The sequence below is a fragment of the Salmo salar genome, chromosome ssa01 (assembly GCF_905237065.1).
Source record: "Salmo salar chromosome ssa01, Ssal_v3.1, whole genome shotgun sequence".
Taxonomy (NCBI): Eukaryota; Metazoa; Chordata; class Actinopteri; order Salmoniformes; family Salmonidae; genus Salmo; species Salmo salar.
In genome coordinates, this window is record NC_059442.1 from 120,576,441 (window position 1) to 120,600,034 (window position 23,594).

Genomic DNA, 23,594 nt, shown 5'->3' on the forward strand with positions numbered 1-23,594 from the left:
ACTGGACCGTTGTCATCACAATTCCATTTATAGGACTACAGTTCAACCCCTATTTTATACTTTTTAAACCTATTTCATAGATTGAACAATTTCAATATGGCAACTTTCAGGATGAATCAAACCACTTTTTTTATGCACAAATATATTTAATGTGTAAAGGCTGTCCAAACCGTTTTTTTATTTGCATCAATACTTTCCTAATACTAAGTAATATACAAGATCAGAGAATTTTAAAATGTACCAATTGGTGCGGAAAAGGAGAAAATGTGTGTATTTGCATCGCTTTCTTTCATTGATCCCTAACCATTCTCTCCATAGTCTAGTGAGTCTGTCGAAAATTCTAGTTAAAGGTACACCAAATTTAAAGGGATGGCTTTATGTAAATGGACTGAAAACCCTATTCAATGAAAACTCCATGAGAAAGTATGTTGTCCAGAAAGTGGCAGGGTTTTTAGCGGTTTAATTAAATGGATTTAGCACACACTAGGGAACCACGCCTGCAAAGCCCGTTATGCACCTGAATACCAACTGCGGAAAAGTGCGTAGGAAAGGCGTACATTTCTTAAGTCTGAATCGGGCGCTTAGTGAATAGGTACTGCCAGCAATAGACAATGTACAAACAGAATACAGACACAAAGTCAACATAAAAAATATACATACAGAATTGACAATATAAATACAGTAAACATCAGGATTAATTGCAACAACAATGACATAATAATAAAATCTCTAATGTAGTGTTAGCTAACGTTGACGTAATCCTGATGGTCTCCACCTGTCTGTGTTTGTTCAGACCGGAGCAGGTGGGAGGGCTACAATGCTTCAGCAGGCACTTATGACCCCCGCTACAGAGACTACTACGACCAGAACTACTGGTACAACTACAACCCTGAGGCCTACCGGGGAAGGGAGGCAGCCTACTACAACCAGCAGCCCACCCAGCAGTACCCTGCCGCTACTGCCAGGTATTCGCTTATACAGCCTTGATTGTTTTTCATTGAGATATGTCACTAATGATAGGGAAAGACAGATGGGTAGAGGAATACAGAATGAAGTGCAGGGTTTGAACCCATGCCTCAAGGGGCAATGTGTGGTCCAGAGTTAGGAGTGCTACCACTAAACCAGACTATGGCTTCATTAGCACTTCCAGATACTCAGTCTTAGTGGTTTACATTTTGTATTTTGCTAAACTCGCCTCATCTACAACCAACTTGTAGCATCCATCACACACTACAGGAGCTTGACTTTGATGTATGTCATATATTTATGTTGAAGGGATGGTTCACCCGAATTACAAAATTACATATTTGTTTCTTTGCCTTGTAAGCAATTTATGGACAAGGACATGGTGTAATCCATGGATTAGGTTTGTTTACATAGCCACTGCCACCACCTAACTTTTGGGGTGACCTACCCCTTTAATGAGAGACAAGCCCTGAAATGATTGTTCTGCATTCCAATCTCAGTGTTAGTAATCACCCCCGTTTGATGTCAGTGTTGTGCCGCCTAACATGGCCAAGTCCAGTTCTAATGGAGTTTCTGTGTGTAGGCCACAGGGCTATGACGACAAGTGGCGCTACTATCCTGGTTACGATGCCACTTTTGACGATGACTACCGGCGGCAGAGGGATGAGTACAGGGACGATTTTGACCGACGGAGCGTCCACAGCGAACAGTCGGCCCACAGTCTACACAGCTCCCAAAGCCATCGCAGCCGACGCAGCAGCTTTAGCTCCCGCTCACAACAGGTGTGTGTCTATATGGATTTGCGAAAGACTGTCTTAATTTCCTTCCAGTGTTGGTACTTTTTAATTTGTTTTTAGTATGGATCATCACGTCAGTGTGTGAATCACTTGTGTGATGTAGTTTCTTCAAACCCTCCAAAATATTAACTTATGTACCCCCCCTCTGCCCTGTAGAGCGAGGTGTACAGGTCCCAGCCTGACCTGACAGCGGTTTACGACCCCACTGTTTCTACCCTGCCTGTGGACTACTCCTATGGACAATACCCAGAGCAGACGGATCCCGGACAGAGCTTCAGCCAGTACCCCTACACATCGGGCTACCAGGCAGATGACAGCACCTGGGTCGTCGCTGAGCAGCGTAAGAACATTGTTACTGGTAACATTCATTTGTCATTTCTGGTTTGCAGAATAGAAGAAAGAACCAGTAGGTGTTGAGTCCCATGAGTGATTCTGACTGATCTGGGGATTTTCCTGATTGCTGACCTTATCTGATTCTTGAAATGGCTTGTAGCCTTTTCCCCTTTGATTTGTCTCGAATGTGCTGGCCACTGTCCTGAGTTGTAGAAATTGGGACAGAATGTTCAGTCTGTTCAGATTTTGGATTATTTCTAAAGTTCTTCCTCTCCCCCCTCAGCTCCTCCTCGTCCCGTTACTCCAGAGAAGTACTCGGTATCCCACCGCTGTGCCCGCTTCGGGCCAGGTGGTCAGCTGATCCAGGTCCTGCCCAACCTCCCCTCGGCCGGCCAGCCTGCTCTAGTGGAGATCCACAACATGGAGGTAACCCTGAGAACCTAACCCACAACCCAGCCTTCTAATTGGCTAAGGCCAGAATTCAGTTGTCACCGATAGCGTTTCAAAGAGCACTGGAAATAATCAATCTATACTGTGGTTGATTGGGATTCAAACAAATATTTGAAGTACGGGTGTGGCTTTGTGTCAATAATATCCCATGGTAATATCCATGTGATGTCAACCTTTAACCTCTTACATCTAGACGTTCCGCTAGCGGAACACCTGCTCCAATATCCAATGATAGGCGTGGCGCGAATTACAAATTCCTCAAAAATACAAAAACTTCAATTTTTCAAACATATGACTATTTCACAGCATTTTAAAGACAAGACTCTCCTTTATCTAACCACACTGTCCGATTTCAAAAAGGCTTTACAGTGAAAGCAAAACATTAGATTATGTCAGCAGAGTACCCAGCCAGAAATAATCAGACACCCATTTTTCAAGCTAGCATATAATGTCACAAAAACCCAGAAGACAGCTAAATGCAGCACTAACCTTTGATGATCTTCATCAGATGACCCACCTAGGACATTATGTTATACAATACATGCATGTTTTGTTCAATCAAGTTCATATTTATATCAAAAAACAGCTTTTTACATTAGCATGTGACGTTCAGAACTAGCATACCCCCCGCAAACTTCCGGTGAATTTACTAACAATTTACTAAATTACTCACGATAAACGTTCACAAAAAGCATAACAATTATTTTAAGAATTATAGATACAGAACTCCTCTATGCACTCGATATGTCCGATTTTAAAATAGCTTTTTGGTGAAAGCACATTTTGCAATATTCTAAGTACATAGCCCAGCCATCACGGGCTAGCTATTTAGACACCCGGCAAGTTTAGCCTTCACCAAAATCAGATTTACTATTACAAAAGTTTGATTACCTTTTGTTGTCTTCGTCAGAATGCACTCCCAGGACTGCTACTTCAATAACAAATGTTGGTTTGGTCCAAAATAATCCATCGTTATATCCGAATAGCGGCGTTTTGTTCGTGCGTTCCAGAAACATTCCGAAATGGTAAATCAGGGTCGCGTGCATGGCGCATTTCGTGACAAAAAAATTCTAAATATTCCATTACCGTACTTCGAAGCATGTCAACCGCTGTTTAAAATCAATTTTTATGCAATTTATCTCGTAAAAAAGCGATAATATTCCGACCGGGAATCTCCTTTTCGGCAAACAGAGGAAAAAACACAAAGACGGGGCGGCCAGTGCACGCGCCTAAGCCCACAGTCCCTTGATCGGCCACTTGAGAAAGGCGATAATGTGTTTCAGCCTGGGGCTGAAATGACGACATTCAGGTTTTTCCCGGGCTCTGAGAGCCTATTGGAGCCGTGGGAAGTGTCACGTTACCGCAGAGATCCTTTGTAATTGAATGAGATGTCAAAGAAAGACAAATGGTCAGACAGGCCACTTCCTGTAAAGGAATCTCTCAGGTTTTGACCTGCCATTTGAGTTCTGTTATACTCACAGACACCATTCAAACAGTTTTAGAAACTTTGGAGTGTTTTCTATCCAAAGCCAATAATTATATGCATATTCTAGTTACTGGGCAGGAGTAGTAACCAGATTAAATCGGGTACGTTTTTTATCCAGCCGTGAAAATACTGCCCCCTAGCCATAACAGGTTAAATACACAGGGAGGTGATGGGATGTCCACCAAGCAGCTTGTGAAGTGTGTTGGCCATAATGAGGTTGATATCTCCAATATAGCATCATTTTGCTGAGAAGAATGTTGCAGTTCAGGCAAATTCAAATCTAGAACTTGAAGCCAGTTCCACTGCTGATTTTCATTCTTCCCCTCTAATCAGGGACTTTAGACCTGGAACACCAAGTGGGTGCAATTAATGATCAGGTAAAACAGAAAACCAGCAGTACTCTGGATCCTTCAGGGTCCGATTTTAATACCTCTGGTATAGTGGGTAGTTGCGCTATGGGCTCTTACTTACTTTACGTCAGCTTGGTGCTGAACGTGACCCTGGTATTTCAGCGTCTGCTTCGGTGATGCTTCTGATGAGTTAGCTAGTCTGTGTAAGACATCCTTAACTGGGGGTCTGTCATTGATTGTTGTGAGGTATGATCAGCATTTTAGCACATGGGTGTAAGGAAGCGAATGGATTGAGATTGGCAATCACTAGAGGAGATGGCAGTTCACTTGCAGCTCATGTATCATCAGACCGATACAGAACTGAACATGCATGAAGGGTTTACCACAGCTGGTTTCTGTATAAAGCATATTTTATACCCAACGTAAGAGCGTAACGCAATTAGCTAAGCAAAATTGCTTTCTTTCGTAGTTGCATCATGTTACAGATTGTGACCTGCACACTTGTGTGTATATTTGTGACATTAGTACGCAGGACACCCATTTTGCGTAGCTAATAAACTAGGCTTTTATAAATTAGACAATAGAAATGCTAAACAAAGTCATTGTTTTATTATCCATCATAGGAAAAAGCACAATTTGAATAGATTGTGAAATTATGACCATTAAATGGCCTTTTGAAGTGTGTTTCTTGACCATCTATGGTTTTCTTACAGATGATGCTGCAGGACACACCAGACCAATCTGAGCTGCGCTCCTTCCCCGGACCGCTTTTGAAGTAAGAGCATTTTGACCTTTCACCCTTAACCCCTGACGCCTGGTCTCCTAGAATGAGATAAAGATTAGGCTACATCCTAGCTATTTTCATACCCAACTGCTTAGCTACGTGTGCTACCTGTTTGTCTGTCTGTGTGAGATTGACAACATTGGAGGCGGACTATGCAGAAGGATTGATCTACAAATCCCCTTGAATCCCAAATTCTGTGATTAAAAATGAGCAATTCTGTGCCTCGCCTTGCTCAAACTGGTTACCTCAAACAAGCTATGTGTTACTTCTCACAGGGAGGAGACTCACAAGGTCGACGTGATAAAGTTCTCCCAGAACAAAGGCCTGGAGTGTGCCCGCAACAATGACCTTCTGGACAAGGACTCGGCTGCCCTCCTCTGGGACTTCATCGTGCTGCTGTGTAGGCAGAACGGGGTAAGACTGGTGGTCGGAGGTGGGACAAGACTCTTAAATTATATACGTTTCATTGTCTGTATCACAGATGCATTAAAAGACAACAAAAATATAAACATGGTGTACACCTCTCAAATTCAAATTTGGACCTTGAAGCCAGTTTCACAGCTTTTTTTCATTATTCCCTTCTAATAAGTGACTGATTTAGACCTGGGACACCAGGTGGGTACCATTATCAAGAAAAACAGCAGTACACTGGACCCTTCAGGGTCGGATTTAAATAACCCTGTTATAGACCGTTGCATCAGACATACTTTTTGTGTGTACAGTCCATTCAGAAAGTATTCACATTTTGTTATGTTACTGCCTTATTTTAAAATTGATTAAATGAAATGTTTTCCTCATCAATCTACACACAATTCCCCATAATGACAAAGCAAAAACAGGTTTTTAGAAATGGGAAACTGCGAGCTTGATTTTCAGCGGAAGGGACTGGGAGACTAGCCAGAATCGAGGGAAAGATGAACGTAGCAAAGTACAGAGATCCTTAATGAAAACCTGCTCCAGAACACTCAGGACACCTTCCAGCAGGACAACGACCCTAATACACAGCCAAGACAGATACAGGAGTGGCTTCGGGACAAGTCTCTGAATGTTCTTGAGTGGCCCAGCCAGAGCCCCGACTTGAACCTGTTCGAACATCTCTGGAGAGACCTGAAAATAACTGTGTAGCGACTCTCCCCATTCTACCTGACAGAGCTTGAGAGGATCTGCAGGGGAGAAACTCCCCAAATACAGGTGTGCCAAGCTTGTAGTGTCATACCCAAGAGGACTCAAGCTGGAGACTTACATTTCCCTTACTAACTTTAAACATCAGCTATCTGAGCAGCTAACCGATCGCTGCAGCTGTACATAGTCCATCTGTAAATAGCCCACCCAATCTACCTACCTCATCCCCATATTGTTTTTATTTACTTTGCTGCTCTTTTGCACACCAGTATCACTACTTACACACCATCATTTGCTTGTCTATCACTCCAGTGTTAATCTGCTAAATTGTACTTACTTTGCTACTATGGCCTATTTATTGCCTTACCACCTCATGCCATTTGCTCACACTGTATATAGACTTTTTTTTCCTATTGTGTTATTGACTACGCTTGTTTATTCCATGTGTAACTCTGTGTTGTTTCTGTCGCACTGCTTTGCTTTATCTTGGCCCGGTTGCAGTTTTAAATGAGAACTTGTTCTCAACTAGCTTACCTGGTTAAATAAAGGTGAAATAAAAAAATAAAAAAGGACTCAAGGCTGTAATCGCTGCCAAAAGTGCTGAGTAAAGGGTCTGAATTATTATGTAATTGTGATATTTCCATATTTCAAAAAATATATACACTGCTCAAAAAAATAAAGGGAACACTTAAACGACACAATGTAACTCCAAGTCAATCACACTTCTGTGAAATCAAACTGTCCACTTAGGAAGCAACACTGATTGACAATAAATTTCACATGCTGTTGTGCAAATGGAATAGACAACAGGTAGAAATTATAGGCAATTAGCAAGACACCCCCAATAAAGGAGTGGTTCTGCAGGTGGGGACCACAGACCACTTCTCAGTTCCTTTGCTTCCTGGCTGATGTTTTGGTCACTTTTGAATACTGGCGGTGCTTTCACTCTAGTGGTAGCATGAGACGGAGTCTACAACCCACACAAGTGGCTCAGGTAGTGCAGCTCATCCAGGATGGCACATCAATGCGAGCTGTGGCAAGAAGGTTTGCTGTGTCTGTCAGCGTAGTGTCCAGAGCATGGACCGCTACCTCCGCCTTTGTGCAAGGAGGAGCAGGAGAAGCACTGCCAGAACCCTGCAAAATGACCTCCAGCAGGCCACAAATGTGCATGTGTCTGCTCAAACGGTCAGAAACAGACTCCATGAGGGTGGTATGAGGGCCCGACGTCCACAGATGGGGGTTGTGCTTACAGCCCAACACCGTGCAGGACGTTTGGCATTTGCCAGAGAACACCAAGATTGGCAAATTCGCCACTGGCGCCCTGTGCTCTTCACAGATGAAAGCAGGTTCACACTGAGCACGTGACAGACGTGACAGAGTCTGGAGACGCCGTGGAGAACGTTTTGCTGCCTGCAACATCCTCCAGCATGACCGGTTTGGCGGTGGGTCAGTCATGGTCTGGGGTGGCATTTCTTTGGGGGGCCGCACAGCCCTCCATGTGCTCGCCAGAGGTAGCCTGACTGCCATTAGGTACCGAGATGAGATCCTCAGACCCCTTGTGAGACCATATACTGGTGTGGCTGGCCCTGGGTTCCTCCTAATGCAAGACAATGCTAGACCTCATGTGGCTGGAGTGTGTCAGCAGTTCCTGCAAGAGGAAGGCATTGATGCTATGGACTGGCCCGCCCGTTCCCCAGACCTGAATCCAATTGAGCACATCTGGGACATCATGTCTCGCTCCATCCACCAACGCCACGTTGCACCACAGACTGTCCACCACAGACGCCACCTCATCAGGAGCATGCCCAGGCATTGTAGGGAGGTCATACAGGCACGTGGAGGCCACACACACTACTGAGCCTCATTTTGACTTGTTTTAAGGACATTACATCAAAGTTGGATCAGCCTGTAGTGTGGTTTTCCACTTTAATTTTGAGTGTGACTCCAAATCCAGACCTCCATGGGTTGATAAATTGGATTTCCATTGATTATTTTTGTGTGATTTTGTCAGCACATTCAACTATGTAAAGAAAAAAGTATTTAATAAGATTATTTCTTTCATTCAGATCTAGGATGTGTTGTTTAAGTGTTCCCTTTATTTTTTTTTAGCAGTATATTTATAAATAACTTGCTTTGTCATGGGGTATTGTCTGTAGATTGAGAGGGGGAAAAACGATTTAATCAATTTTGGAATAATGCTGCTGCGTGACAATGTGGAGTAAGTCAAGCGGTCTGAATACTTTCCGAAGGCACTGTATGTGTAACTGATTGATGCACACACACACACTACATGTTCATGTTTTTAAATATATGTCAATTGTAAAGTCTGGTCTGTAATGTATTTTTGTTGTGTCAGACCCCAGTAAGACAAGCTGTCTCTAATTGGGATCCTAATAAATCAAATCAAACACAGACCGTTGCATCAGACATAGACATCAGACGATTGTGAAGACCACATTCTCTTTGGTGTTTTTGGGTGGTTACTGTGTTTGTGTGTCAGTATGGTTCTTTATGAGGGTGAGAGTGTGTCTATGGCAAAGTCTACTTCTCTTGAGGTCTAGTCTATCAAGCAGTGGGGATAGTGTGTGACTGACGGTATGTCTTGGTTTGCACAGTCATGACTGAAATTATTTGCACCATTTTTGATAAAGATGTGCAAAAAAGACTGTATAATACAAATACTAAACTATTTTGTATGCCCCAAAAAATTGGTAATTTGTTATTTTATACAAATACAAATGCTCAGAGAAAGACATTTTGTTTAACCTCTATGGGGCAGGCGGGACGAATTCGTCCCACCTACGTAACAGCCAGTTGAATCCTGTGGCGCGATTTTCAAATACCTTAAAAATCCTATTACTTCAATTTCTCAAACATATGACTATTTTACAGCTATTTAAAGACAAGACTCTCGTTAATCTAACCACACTGTCCGATTTCAAAAAGGCTTTACAACGAAAGCAAAACATTAGATTATGTCAGCAGAGTATCAAGCCAGAAATAATCAGACACCCATTTTTCAAGCTAGCATATAGTGTCACAAAAACCCAGAAGACAGCTAAATGCAGCACTAACCTTTGATGATCTTCATCAGATGACACACCAAGGACATTATGTTATACAATACATGCATGTTTTGTTCAATCAAGTTCATATTTATATCAAAAAACAGCTTTTTACATTAGCATGTGACGTTCAGAACTAGCATACCCCCCGCAAACTTCCAGTGAATTTACTAACAATTTACTAAATTACTCACGATAAACGTTCACAAAAAGCATAACAATTATTTTAAGAATTATAGATACATTACTCCTCTATGCACTCGATATGTCCGATTTTAAAATAGCTTTTCGGTGAAAGCACATTTTGCAATATTCTAAGTACATAGCCCGGCATCACAGGGCTAGCTATTTAGACACCCAGCAGGTTTAGCACTCACCAATATCAGATTTACTATAAGAAAAATGGTCTTACCTTTCCTGTTCTTCGTCAGAATGCACTCCCAGGACTTCTACTTCAATAACAAATGTAGGTTTGGTCCAAAATAATCCATAGTTATGTTCCAACAGCGACGTTTTGTTCGTGCGTCCCAGACACTATCCCAATGGTAAATAACGGTCGCGCGCACGGCGCATTTCGTGACAAAAGATTTCTAAATATTTCATTACCGTACTTCGAAGCATGTCAACCGCTGTTTAAAATCAATTTTTATGCAATTTTTCTCGTAAAAAAGCGATAATATTCCGACCGGGAATCTGCAATTAGATAAACAGCCGAAGGAAAATATATCACTGGGTCGAATCGGGCACGCGCCTAATTCCATTGTCCTCTGATGGGCCACTTGGCAAAGGCGATTATGTGTTTCAGCCTGAGGCTGCCTCGTCATTGTTCAGGTTTTTCCCGGGCTCTGAGAGCCTATTGGAGCCGTGGGAAATGTCACGTTACAGCTAAGATCCTGACTCTTCAATAAACAGAAGCAAGAACAACAACACCTTGTCAGACAGGCCACTTCCTGCATGAAACCTTCTCAGGTTTTTGCCTGCCAAATGAGTTCTGTTATACTCAGACACCATTCAAACAGTTTTAGAAACTTTAGGGTGTTTTCTATCCATATGTAATAAGTATATGCATATTCTAGTTACTGGGTAGGAGTGGTAACCAGATTAAATCGGGTACGTTTTTTATCCGGCGGTGTAAATACTGCCCCCTAGCCCTAACAGGTTAACAAGTAATGTTTTCTTTTCAAAGTTAGTGGTCAAAATTATTGGTACCCTTTCTTTCAAGACTCCTACACCCTGTCCTTGTGATGATAATGGCACTGAGCCTTTTTCTAAAATCTTTTATGAGATTGGAGAAGATATTGGGAGGGATCTTAGAACATTCCTCCATACAGAATCTTTCCAGACTGTTGATATTCTTTATTTGCGCTTATGGACTGCCCTCTTTAATTCAATCCACAGGTTTTCAATGTGGTTCAAGTCCGGAGACTGAGATGGCCAGTGCAAAATGTTGCTTTTGTGGTCAATTAACCATTTTTCTTTGTGGATTTTGATGTGTGTTTGGGGTAGGGCTGGGCGATTATATCGAATTAATTTGAATTCATGTTTTAGTTCAATGTCCCAAATGCCTTCATTGCAAGAATCAAGTTTCTTGTTTTTATGAGCGTTCTATGTCTTGTTGGTCTCGTCTCCTTCGCTCCTTCTGTGCTGTGTGCACTGTGCACCTTCCCACTCGCACACAGACACTTCTTCCTCTCTGACAACAAGCAGTTTAAACTCGCCATTTGCATTTGAGGTTTTGAGGTTTGGTCCAACAGAATCGTCATATGGACACAGAATTGCTTAGACATTATTTTACTGTAATAGATGAGAACTTAACCTTTTTGACCCAACTCAAAATGTAGAACAAAGCAGACCTTAATTAAACGAGAGTATCAATGAACATGTTTTGGAAAATGTATGCTCAGTTTCTGACGCGCTTAGCATTTAGATTTTTCCTGACTGTTAGAAATGTAGTATATTGACCTTTAATGGTGCAACAAAGCTTATTTAGAATTTTCTTTAAATAAAATTGAGATGTATATCGTGGCCCACCCATAAGTTTGAAAGAATTGAGATATGATTTTTAGGCCATATAGCCCAGCTGTAGCTTGGGGTAATTGTCTTGCTGGAAGATCAACTTGCGGCCAAGATTCAGCCTCCTGACAGAGGCAACCAGGTTTTTGGCAAATAAATTATTTTCTTTGAGCAATTTGTATTAGTATAAAATAATTATAATGTTTTGTTGCATACAATATAGCTCAGTGTTCTATATTTATAGTAATTTTTGCTCATCTTTATCAAGGGTGCCAATAATTTTGGTCATGACTGTGGTGTAGGCATATATCTAAACAACCCTTTTTCTCCCTCTTCCTCGATCTTCCCTTTTCTCCCAGACCGTGGTTGGGACAGACATAGCTGATCTGTTGCTGAAGGAGCATCGCTCAGTGTGGTTGCCGGGCAAGTCACCTAACGAGGCCAACCTGATTGACTTCAACAACGAGCCACTGGCGCGGGCCGAGGAGGAGCCTGGGACGGGACCACTGTCCCTCCTATCAGACACCTTCATGACTGTCCCCGAGAACGTAGGCAAGGAAACGGAGCGCTTCAGGGAACTGCTGCTATTTGGTCGCAAGAAGGTATGAATGCCATCTACCTTGAATTTACTGGTTTATGTTAACCTCTTGCATCTAGGCGCTCCAGCGGGACCCCTAGCCAACAGCCAATGGGATCACATGGCGCAAAATACAAAAACTACTAAAATACCACAATTCAATTTTCTCAAACAATCAACTATTTTACACCATTTTAAAGATAAGACTCTCGTTAATCTAACCACATTGTCCGATTTCAAAAATGCTTTACAGCGAAAGCAAAACATTAGATTATGTTAGGAGAGTACATAGACCAAAATAACCACACAGCCATTTTCCAAGCAAGCATATATGTCAATAAAACCCAAAACACAGCTAAATGAAGCACTAACCTTTGATGATCTTCATCAGATGACACTCCTAGGACATTATGTATGTTTTGTTCAATCAAGTTCATATTTATATCCAAAAGCAGCTTTTTACATTGGCGTGTGATGTTCAGAAAATGTATTCCCACCAAAAACATCCGGTGAATTTACAAAAATACTCATCATAAATGTTGACAAAATACACAACAATTATTTAAAGAATTATAGATACAGAACTCCTTTATGCAATCGCTGTGTCAGATTTTAAAATAGCTTTTCGGCGAAAGCACATTTTTCAATATTCTGAGAACATAGCTCGCCATTACGGCGAGCTATTCAGACACCCGCCAAGTTCGGGGCAACCTTAACTCAGAATTAGTATTAGAAATATTGTATTACCTTTGCTGATCTTCGTCAGAATGCACTCCCAGGACTGCTGCTTCCACAAGAAATGTTGTTTTTGTTCGAAATAATCCATAGTTATGTCCAAATACCTCCGTTTTGTTCGTGCGTTCAGGTCACTATCCAAAGTTCGAGACACAAAAAGTCAATGTTCCATTACCGTACTTAGAAGCATGTCAAACGCTGTTTAAAATAAATTTTTATGGTATTTTTAACGTAAAATTGCGATAATATTCCAACCAGACAATAGTGTATTCCTAAGGAGAAAAATAAAAAACAGCGTGCTCACGGGAACGCGCATATCCAATCTGTTTGTCCTCAGGCAGACCACTCAGTTACTGAGCTCCTATACTCTGCCCAGAGACAGGAGAAGGCTCAAACCAGTTTCTGAAGGCTTTAGACAGCCAATGGAAGCCTTAGTAAGTGCAACGTAACAGCACAGATACTGTAGTTTTGAAAGGGACTAGAAAGAAGAACTACATTTCTCAGATCCCACACTTCCTGGTTGACTTTTTCTCAGGTTTTTGCCTGCCATATGAGTTCTGTTATACTCACACACACCATTCAAACAGTTTTAGAAACTTCAGTGTTTTCTATCCAAATCTACTAATAATATGCATATTCTCGTTTCTGGGCAAGAGTAGTAACCAGTTTAAATCGGGTATGTTTTTTCATCCGGCCGTGAAAATACTGCCCCCTATCCACATCAGGTTTTAAGTGGGAGAGTAGGAGGATTTTGACTGTGTGTTGTGATTTACGTGTGCTACAGTTATATGTGTTATATCCTTTTTACTACCTGTGCTTGTGTAGGATGCCCTGGAGGCAGCCATGAAGGGAGCTCTGTGGGGCCACGCCCTGCTGCTGGCCAGTAAGATGGACAGCCGGACACATGCTCGCGTCATGACCAGGTGGGTGAAGCGAATGCATGCAACCCATGCACATCGAATGGCTTTAGTCAGGGGCTTCAGCAAAAAAATAAGATTCTAAACACAGATCTATGCTGCTAGCCCGGTCCCAGATCTGCCAAACATGGCATGATAACCATCATAGGAGTTGGCTATGCAGCAACAGATCTGGGACCAGAGGGTTATACTAGGAATCTAGCTAGCTCTACTCAGGGTTTTCTAAAGCTAGCCAGCTTCAGTTAGCTTCATCCATGTTACGAAGGTGGATGGATAGTGATCCTTCAGCTACCGCTAGCTTGAGTAGAACTCGGCCATGCTTGTAACTGCGCATACATGTTGCACGTGGACACCCCAGCTAGTCAAACGCAGAACTCTTTACGAAATCAAAATGAAAAAAGTTATTCAGCAGGCTAGGGTGGGAAATAGGCTACTAGAAGAGCAGTCTTTCTTTTATTCCTCGTGTCGTTAATGCCGTCTTTGGTGTGAAATGCACAAGCACCTTTATCCCCTCTATCAAGATTTTTTTTGTATTAAGTTAAGTTAAGATGATGCACTATTTGCGAGATGGAGGGAATCTAATTTGATTGGTCCTCAACTCGAAGCTCAAACACTTAGGGTTCTTAAGAATCTCATATATAAAATATATTTTGATTTGTTTAACACTTTGTTGGTCAGTGCATTTTTTTATTTATTTTTATTATTTTATTTCACCTTTATTTAACCAGGTAGGCAAGTTGAGAACAAGTTCTCATTTACAACTGCGACCTGGCCAAGATAAAGCAAAGCAGTTCGACTCATATAACAACACAGAGTTACACATTAAGTAAAAAAACATAGTCAATAATACAATAATAATAATACATGATTCCATATGTGTTATTTCATAGTTTTGATTCTACAATGTAAAATGGTAAATAAAGAAAAACCCTGGAATGAATAGGTGTCCAAACCTTTGACTGGTACTGTGTGTGTGTGTGTGTGTGTGTGTGTGTGTGTGTGTGTGTGTGTGTGTGTGTGTGTGTGTGGTAAGAATTTGTTCTTAACTGACTTGCCTAGTTCAATAAAGGTTAAAATAAAAAATAAAAAAATAATAATAATATATACATACATATATGTGTGTGTATATATTTATTTATTTATTATTTATTTATTTTAACCTTTATTGAACTAGGCAAGTCAGTTAAGAACAAATTCTTACTTTACAATGACGGCCAACCCCGACCAAACCCTCCCCTAACCCTGACGATGCTGGGCCAATTGTGCACCGCCCTATGGAACTCCTGATCACTGCCGGTTGTGATACAGCCAGGGATCGAACCATGGTCTGTCGTGATGCCTCTAGCACTGAGATGCAGTGCCTTAGACTGCTGCGCCACTCGGGAGCCCAAAGAATATCACATATACATAAGTATTCATACTCTTTACTCAGTACTTTATTGAAGAACCCTTTGTCAGTGATTACAGCTTCATGTCTTCTTGGGTATGACGAGAAGCTTGGCACACCTGTATTTGGGGAGTTTCTCCCATTCTTCTCTGCAGTTCCTCTCAAGCTCTGTCAGGTTGGATGGGGAGTGTCGCTGCACAGCTATTTTCAGGTCTCCCCAGAGATGTTCGATCGGGTTCAAGTCCGGGTTCTGGCTGGGCCACTCAAGGACATTCAGAGACTTGTCCCGAAGCCACTCCTGCGTTGTCTAGGCTGTGTGCTTAGGGTCGTTGTCCTGCTGGAAGGTGAACCTTCGCCCCAGTCTGAGGTCCTGAGCGCTCTGAAGCAGGTTTTTAATCAAGGATCTCTCTGTACTTTGCTCCGTTCATCTTTCCCTCGATGTTGACTAGTCTCACAGTCTCTGCCGCTGAAAAACATCCTCACAGCATGATGCTGCCACCCATGCTTCACCATAGGGATGGTGCCAGGTGTCCTCCAGACGTGACGCTTGGCATTCAAGCCAAGGAGTTCGATCTTTGTTTTATCAGACCAGAGAATCTTTCTCATGGTCTGAGAGCCCTTTAGGTACCTTTTGGCAAGCTCCAAGCAGGCTGTCATGTGCCTTTTACTGAGAAGTGGCTTCCATCTGGCCACTCTACCATAAAGGCCTGATTGGTGGTGTGCTGCGGAGATGTTTGTCCTTCTGGAAGGTTCTCCCATCACAGAGGAACTCTGCAGAAATGTTTTGGTAACCTTCCCCAGATCTGCCTCGACACAATCCTACCTCGGAGCTCTACGGACAATTCCTTCGACCTCATAGCTTGGTTTTGGCTCTGACATGCATTTGTCAACTGTGGTTCTTTATATAGACAGGTGTGTGTGCCTTTCCAAATCATGTCCAATCAATTGAATCTACCACAGGTGGAGTCCAATCAAGTTGTAGAAACATCTCAAGGATGATCAATAGAAGCAGGATGCACCGGAGCTCAATTTCGAGTCTTATAACAAAGGATCTGAATACTTATGTAAAGTATTTGTTTTTATTTTTACCAAATTTTGCTAACAAATTCTATAAACCTGTTTTTGCTCTGTCATTTTGGGGTATTCTGTGTAGATTGATTTAATCAATTTTAGAATAAGGCTGTAATCTCACAAAAAAATTCAAGGGGTCTGAATACTTTCCAAATCCAGTGTATACACGGGAGTCGATGTGAACGGGTATGAGGTAATTGAGGTAGATATGTACATTTAGGTAAAGGTAAAGTGACTAGGCAACAGTGTCGTGTCTTTACTATCATTAAATGTGAAGACTGTTATTTTATCAAATCAGTTCTCTAGGTTTAATTATTAGGTGATTAAACTAATCCTGTAATCATTAATTAACTAGGAAGTCGGGGCACCACAGGAAAATGTTTAGAGTTATAATTTCCCAACTATAACTCTTCAGGTATTTTTATCTTATCAATTGCAGTCTTCCATTAATGATTATTAATTGCCTTGTTAGTCTCATTCCAAACGTCATAAAATTCTTGGTTATCTGCACGAACCTTAGCATAAATTATGAATCAGCAATATACAAATTGGCTTAATTATTTATTTACGAACTAATTAACTAATCACAGAAATACATAAACAGTAGATATTGGTTACTAACAATGATACAAAGAAAAAGTCAGTGTCTTTCGTGGTTGTAGGTGGTTAGAATGGATATTTCAGAGTACATTCAAAAATTCTCATAGAATAGATGTTTCGGCGGTTGTCTGTATTCTCGTCCCAGGTTTACATAATTTCTAGCTGCAGACTAGTAATTCGTGTCTAAGATTTGCTCTTATTCTGTAGGGATCGATAGTCTCAGAGTTTAACCATTTCCAGCTGTGTAGCTAATGCTCCACTTGGTATAGTCTTGTCCTTTTGGTAGAGTTGTAGTTTAAACCACTTCACACGCCAGCGTCACCTGGCATGTTTTGGTCTTAGAAATACAACCATTTGTAACCTTAGTTTACACCATGGTTTGCGTGGTCTGGTGTGAATTTCATCAGGAGTGGGTTTTATACGTTTCAGTAGAAAAGTGCGGTCCATGATGCCTAATGTGATGTCTGGGCTCACGGGGGTGTGGCCACTGACTAGTTAATCTTCATATGAAAATCCATACTCTCATTTAGAAGGTTAATATCACATTACATCTTTTCACAAATAGGTTCATGTTTAATCACATACTTTTCACAATATTTAGATGTAAACCTGACAGCTGGGATCTACACCCAGAAAGGGCCACGTCATGACAACAGGATAGATAATAAACAGTAGCAGCAGCATATGTGATGAGCCTAAAGTGAGTGCAAAGAGGTTACTACAGATAGTCAGGGTAAACCAAGATGGCAGCGCAGTAGGACGTGTATATCTGTCTTTGTCTTCTCCCTTGTAAATAGCCAGTCTTTTTTGTGTATATCTTAATCTCACTTCTATCTACAAACTAAATATACTTTCCTGCAACCCGCCTCACCCAATGTGGTACAGATCTGCTATTTTCATTCCTTATAACTGGAACTTCCATCAGGAGCTAGCCAGCTAACTAGCTACTAGTCTTTGTTAGCCATGGCTAACTGTCCTTGCCTTTTTTCCCCGGAATCAGCCAGCCTTAGCTCGGACAATCACCTGCCAGTCTGCACAGCGCAACCCACAGAGCATATCGGACTGCTTCTCTCTACGATATCACTGGATTCCTGCAACCCGCCTCACCCAGTGTGGTGCGGATCTGTTATTTTTATTCCTTATAAATGGAACTTCCATCAGGAGCTAGCCAGCTAACTAGCTACTAGTCTTTGTTAGCCACGGCTAGCTGTCCCTGCCTTTTCCCCCCGCAATCAGCCAGCCTTAGCTCGGACAATCACCTGCCAGTCTGCACATGGCGGTATCAACCCAGAACACATCGGACTGCATCTCTCTACCATATCACCGGATTCCTGCCGCTATGGATCATTACACTGGATCATTACTCCTAGCTAGCTGCAAACAAGTGGCTACTGTTAGCTAACGCCTCTGTCCCAATACATGCACCAGCTAGTCTCAAGCGAGGCCCATAAACCAACTAATTCTAGGGCTACAATTACCTCTTTTGCCAATTGGCCTGGACCCTTTATTGTCGACACGGAGCCCCGCCGATCCATCATGACTGGACTGCCGACGTGATTGCACAATGTGGTCTCATCAGGCTATTCTGTTACGATATCGCCGCAGAACCATCTACTAGTCCCGGCCTGTTAGCTTTTTCTGAATGCTGTGTCCCCTGCTCGCCCAGTGTAGTAGTGAATACCGTACAGCACCCTGTCTCACCTATCGCTACTCTTTTGACCCTATGATCACTCGGCGACACAGCTGATGCCCCTTGGACTGTTTCAATAACATGGTACCTAATTTTGTTTACCTGTCGGCCCCAGCCTCAAACTCAGGTCCTGTATGTATCTAACTGACCCGCTCTGCCCTTTCTTCGCCATTTACCCGTTGTTGTCTTAGCTCTCCTGATTAACACCTGTGATTGCTTTATGCCTCTCTAATGTCAATATGTCTACTGCTTGTTTACTGCTGTTTTGGCTAGTTTTTATGGCTTTATTTCACTGTAGAGCCCTCAGTCCCGCTCAAATTGCCTTAGATAGCTCTTTCGTCCCACCCCACACACATGCGGATACCTCACCTAGTGTTAATTGATAACTCCAGAGACTAAACCTCTCATCACGCAACGCATAGGTTAACCTCCACTATACTCACATCCTACCATACCCTTGTCTGTACGTTATGCCTTGAATCTATACTACCACACCCAGAAATCTGCTGTTTTTATTCTCTGTCCCCAACGCATTAGACGACCAGTTCTTATAGCCTTTAGCCGTACACTTATCCTACTCCTCCTCTGTTGATGTAGAGGTTAATCCAGGACCTGCAGTGCCTAGCTCCACTCCTATTCCCCAGGTGCTCTCATATGTTGACTTCTGTAAAAGTAAAAGCTTTGTTTTCATGCATGTTAACATCAGAAGCCTCCTCCCTAAGTTTTTTTTTTTCACTGCTTTAGCACACTCTGCCAACCCTGATGTCCTAGCCGTGTCTGAGTCCTGGCTTAGGAAGGCCACCAAAAATCTATAACATTTTCCGCCAAGATAGAACTGCCAAAGGGGGTGGAGTTGCAATCTACTGCAGAGACAGCCTGCAGAGTTATGTCATGCTATCCAGGTCTGTGCCCAAACAGTTCGAGCTTATACTTTTAAAAATCCACCTTTTCAGAAATAAGTCTCTCACTGTTGCCGCTTGTTACAGACCCCCCAGCCCCCAGCTGCGCCCTGGACACCATATGTGAATGAATTGCCCCCTATTTATCTTCAGAGTTTGTACTGTTAGGTGACCTAAACTGGGATATGCTTAACACCCCAGCCACCCTACAATCTAAGCTAGATGCCCTCAATCTCACCCAAATTATCATGGAACCTACCAGGTACAACCCCAAATCCATGAACTCGGGCACCCTCATAGATATCATCCTGACCAACCTGCCCTCTAAATACACCTCTGCTGTGTTCAACCACGATCTCAGCGATCACTGCCACATTGCCTGCATCCGTAATGGGTCTGCGGTCAAACGACCACCCCTCAACACAGTCAAACGCTCCCTAAAACACTTCAGCGAGCAGGCCTTTCTAATCGACCTGGCCCAGGTATCCTGGAAAGATATTGACCTCATTCCGTCAGTAGAGGATGCCTGGTTATTCTTTAAAAGTGCTTTCCTCACCATCTTAAATAAGCATGCCCCATTCAAAAAATGTAGAACCAGGAACAGATATAGCCCTTGGTTCACTCCAGACCTGACTGCCCTTGACCAGCACAAAAACATCCTGTGGCGTTACTGCATTAGCATCGAATAGCCCCCGCGATATGCACCTTTTCAGGGAAGTTAGGAACCAATATACACGGTCAGTTAGGAAAGTAAAGTCTAGCTTTTTCAAGCAGAAATTTGCATCCTGTAGCACAAACTCCAAAAAGTTCTGGGACACTGTAAAGTCCATGGTGAATAAGAGCACCTCCTCCCAGCTGCCCACTGCACTGAGGCTAGGAAACACTGTCACCACTGATGAATCTATGATTATTGAGAATTTCAATAAGCATTTTTCTACGGCTGGCCATGCTTTCCACCTGGCTACCCCTACCCCGGTCAACAGCTCTGCACCCCCCACAGCTACTTGCCCAAGCCTCCCCATTTCTCCTTCATCCAAATCCAGATAGCTGATGTTCTGAAAGAGCTGCAAAATCTGGAAACCGACAAATTAGCTGGGCGAGACAATCTGGACCCTCTCTTTTTTTAAATGATCGGCTGCAATTGTTGCAACCCCTATTACTAGCCTGTTCAACCTCTTTCGTATTGTTTGAGATCCCCAAAGATTAGAAAGCTGCCGTGGTCATCCCCCTCTTCAAAGGGGGAGACACTCTAGACCCAAACTGTTAGACCTATATCTATCCTACCCTGCCTTTCTAAGGTCTTCGAATAGCCAAGTTAACAAACAGATTACCGACCATTTCGAATCCCACCGTACCTTCTCCGCTATGCAATCTGGTTTCCGAGCTCGTCATGGGTGCACCTCAGCCACGCTCAAGGTCCTAAACGATATAATCGCCATCGACAAAAGACAATACTGTGCAGCTGTATTCATAGACCTGGCCAAGGCTTTCGACTCTCAGTCACCGCATTCTTATCGGCAGGCTCAACAGCCTTAGTTTCTCAAATGACTGCCTCGCCTGGTTCACCAACTACTTCTCAGACAGAGTTCAGTATGTCAAATCGGAGGGCCTGTTGTCCGGACCTCTGGCAGTTTCTATGGGGGTGCCACAGGGTTCAATTCTCGGGCCGACTCTTTTCTCTGTATACATCAATGTCGTCGCTCTTGCGGCTAGGATTCTCTGATCCACCTCTACGCAGACGACACCATTCTGTATTCTTCTGGCCCTTCTTTGGACACTGTACAACTCTCCTTCCGTGGCCTCCAACTGCTCTTAAATGCAAGTAAAACTAAATGCATGCTCTTCAACCGATCGCTGCCCGCACCTGCCTGCCCGCCTAGCATCACTGCTCTGGATGGTTCTGACTTAGAATATGTGGACAACTACAAATACCTAGGTGTCTGGTTAGACTGTAAACTCTCCTTCCAGACTCATATTAAGCATCTCCAATCCAAAATGAAATCTAGAATCGGCTTCCTATTTCGCAACAAAGCATCCTTCACTCATGCTGCCAAACATACCCTCGTAAAACTGACTATCCTACCGATCCTTGACTTGAGTTTGAGTTTTTTTTTTTTTCAGGGACAGTGCACATTAATCAACGTTTCAGTAAAAGTGCCGGTTTTAGCCAGCTGGCTAATTTTTCAACCGCAGTCCCTGGGCAGGTTATTAAAAACAATTACAATATAGACAATCATTGAACAGTGAGCACACGCAGAGTAACATAGGACAAGCAAGACATAGCAACATAGGCCAAGCAAGATGTAGCATACAGACAGAGCAACATAGAACAAAAAGCAACATGACAAAATCCATAAAAACAACAAAGTGTTTCCACACCTCACAAGCTACAGACAACAGACAACATGGAAAGCGGCAATACACAGCTAGGGATTATGTTCACAAGTCTGATTGACCTTTAGCCATGTCTTCATGCATTTTGTGAAAGTGTGATATGTGGTGCAGTTATGTATGTCTGATGGCAGTGTATTCCAGACATGGGAAGCTCTCACAGAGAAAGCAGATTTACTAAAGGTGCTTTTCCTTAAGGGAACTATACAGTCACCTCTCATGGCAGACCTTGTGGATCTGCTGCCATATGTTTGGGTTTTCTGTTTTACAAAAATACTGAGTGGAGGGGGAGCTAGGCCATTTAGGATCTTGAATACAAGACATGCGTCGGTGTATTGCACAAGATTTTCCCAACTCAGGAGCTCATGCTTTCTGAGGATGTAACAGTGATGATGGCTATTGGGCTTTCTATCAAGCACTTTGAGAGCCTGTTTGTAGACAGACTGAATAGGTTTTAATGTTGTATAGCAAGCTTGGGTCCAACTAATCAAGCAGTATGTTAAGTGGGGGAGTATCATCGATTTGAAATACAGTTTTGCTACCTCTGTAGTCAAACAATTTCGTATAAATCGGAAATTAGCTAGGTTGAATTTGGTTATTTGAATTACCTTTTTCACATGCTTTTTAAAAGAGAGGTTGGAATCAAGTATGATTCCAAGGTACTTAAAATCAGATACCACCTGGAGCTTCTCCCCTGACACATAGACATCTGGCTCAGTAGCATCTGTTGCCCTCTTTGTGAAGAACATGCAAACTGTTTTTTTCACATTGAGATGCAAACACGAGTCACTGAGCCACTTTGTAACCTGGACCATTACAGTAGTGAGTTCTTGTGCAGCTTGTTGTTTGCTCTTTGCATGCACATATATCACTTTATCATCTGCATACATTTGAACTTCAGACCCCGTTGCAAACGGAAGGCAGATCATTAATGTACAGGCTGAACAGGAGGGGCCCCAGTATTGACCCTTGGGGCACGCCCACATCATAGCTAAGAGTGGGCGACAGCTCATTGCTCACTCTGACACACTGAGTTCTGCCTTCAAGGTATGTTTACATCCATCTCAAGGCATCGGGGGAAAAGTTGAACTTGGACAATTTTGTGATGAGAATCTCATGGTTAACAGTATCGAAAGCCTTCCTTAGGTCCAGAAACACAGCCCCAACAACGCCCCCTTTGTCCATCTTGGACTTCACATTTTCCAGAAGAAAGCAGTTGGCCGTTTCTGTGGAGTGTTTCGCTCTGAAGCCAAACTGCATGGAGTGTAATGTGAAGGGGCTATTGTTGAGGTGGGAAATCAGTTGTTCTGCTACACACTTTTCAACAACCTTCGACACTACAGGTAGTATACTAATGGGCCTGTAGTTACTCACATCAGCAGGGTCGCCCGATTTAAAGATGGCCGTTATTATGGCTGACTTCCATACCCTTGGAAACACCCCCAGACCAATAGATGTGTTGGTGACCTTAGTAATGGGGCCAATGAGTGACTCTTTGTAGTTTTTAAGAAAGGTAGAGTCCAGCCCAAACACATCTTTGGATTTAGAGTTCTTTAGTGAGCTAATCACTTTGTTCACCTTTGACTCAGAAACCTCCCTTATGATGAAGACAGGTTGAGCGTCATTCACTAGCACTGAGCCCAATAAACCAGTGGAGGGGTTCTGTGTCAGTACCTTGACAGAGTCAATAAAGTAGGAATTGAAGGCTATTGCTATTTCAACTGCATCCTGTGTTAGATTGTTATTCACCATGATTTCTAGTCTTTTGCGGTGTTACTATGGTCTTTCCCTGTTAACTTTTTTAGATTCTCCCAGATCAATTTAGAATTTCCCTTTGCCTCACCAATTATGTTAATAAAAAAGTTTGCCTTGGCCTGTCTGATTTCTTTCATCACCTTATTTCTCAACATGGTAAACCTACGTCTGTCATGCTCTAATTTGGATTTTAGGGCTGTTTTTAG

The 23,594-nt window shown here is 42.6% G+C and overlaps 1 protein-coding gene across 1 annotated transcript in view; it reads left to right on the plus strand.

Annotated features, from left to right (window-relative positions):
* Positions 1 to 786: 786 nt before the first annotated feature.
* The window catches only part of sec16a (SEC16 homolog A, endoplasmic reticulum export factor), a gene marked incomplete at its 5' end in the record, with an annotated part of 59,468 nt that continues 36,660 nt past the window's right edge, over positions 787 to 23,594 (plus strand). The window contains 8 exons of the mRNA XM_045699333.1: positions 787 to 965; positions 1,550 to 1,748; positions 1,920 to 2,103; positions 2,380 to 2,522; positions 5,096 to 5,157; positions 5,442 to 5,580; positions 11,726 to 11,968; positions 13,504 to 13,601. Coding sequence (XP_045555289.1) covers positions 787 to 965; positions 1,550 to 1,748; positions 1,920 to 2,103; positions 2,380 to 2,522; positions 5,096 to 5,157; positions 5,442 to 5,580; positions 11,726 to 11,968; positions 13,504 to 13,601 — 1,247 coding nt within the window. The remainder of the gene's footprint in view (positions 966 to 1,549; positions 1,749 to 1,919; positions 2,104 to 2,379; positions 2,523 to 5,095; positions 5,158 to 5,441; positions 5,581 to 11,725; positions 11,969 to 13,503; positions 13,602 to 23,594) is intronic.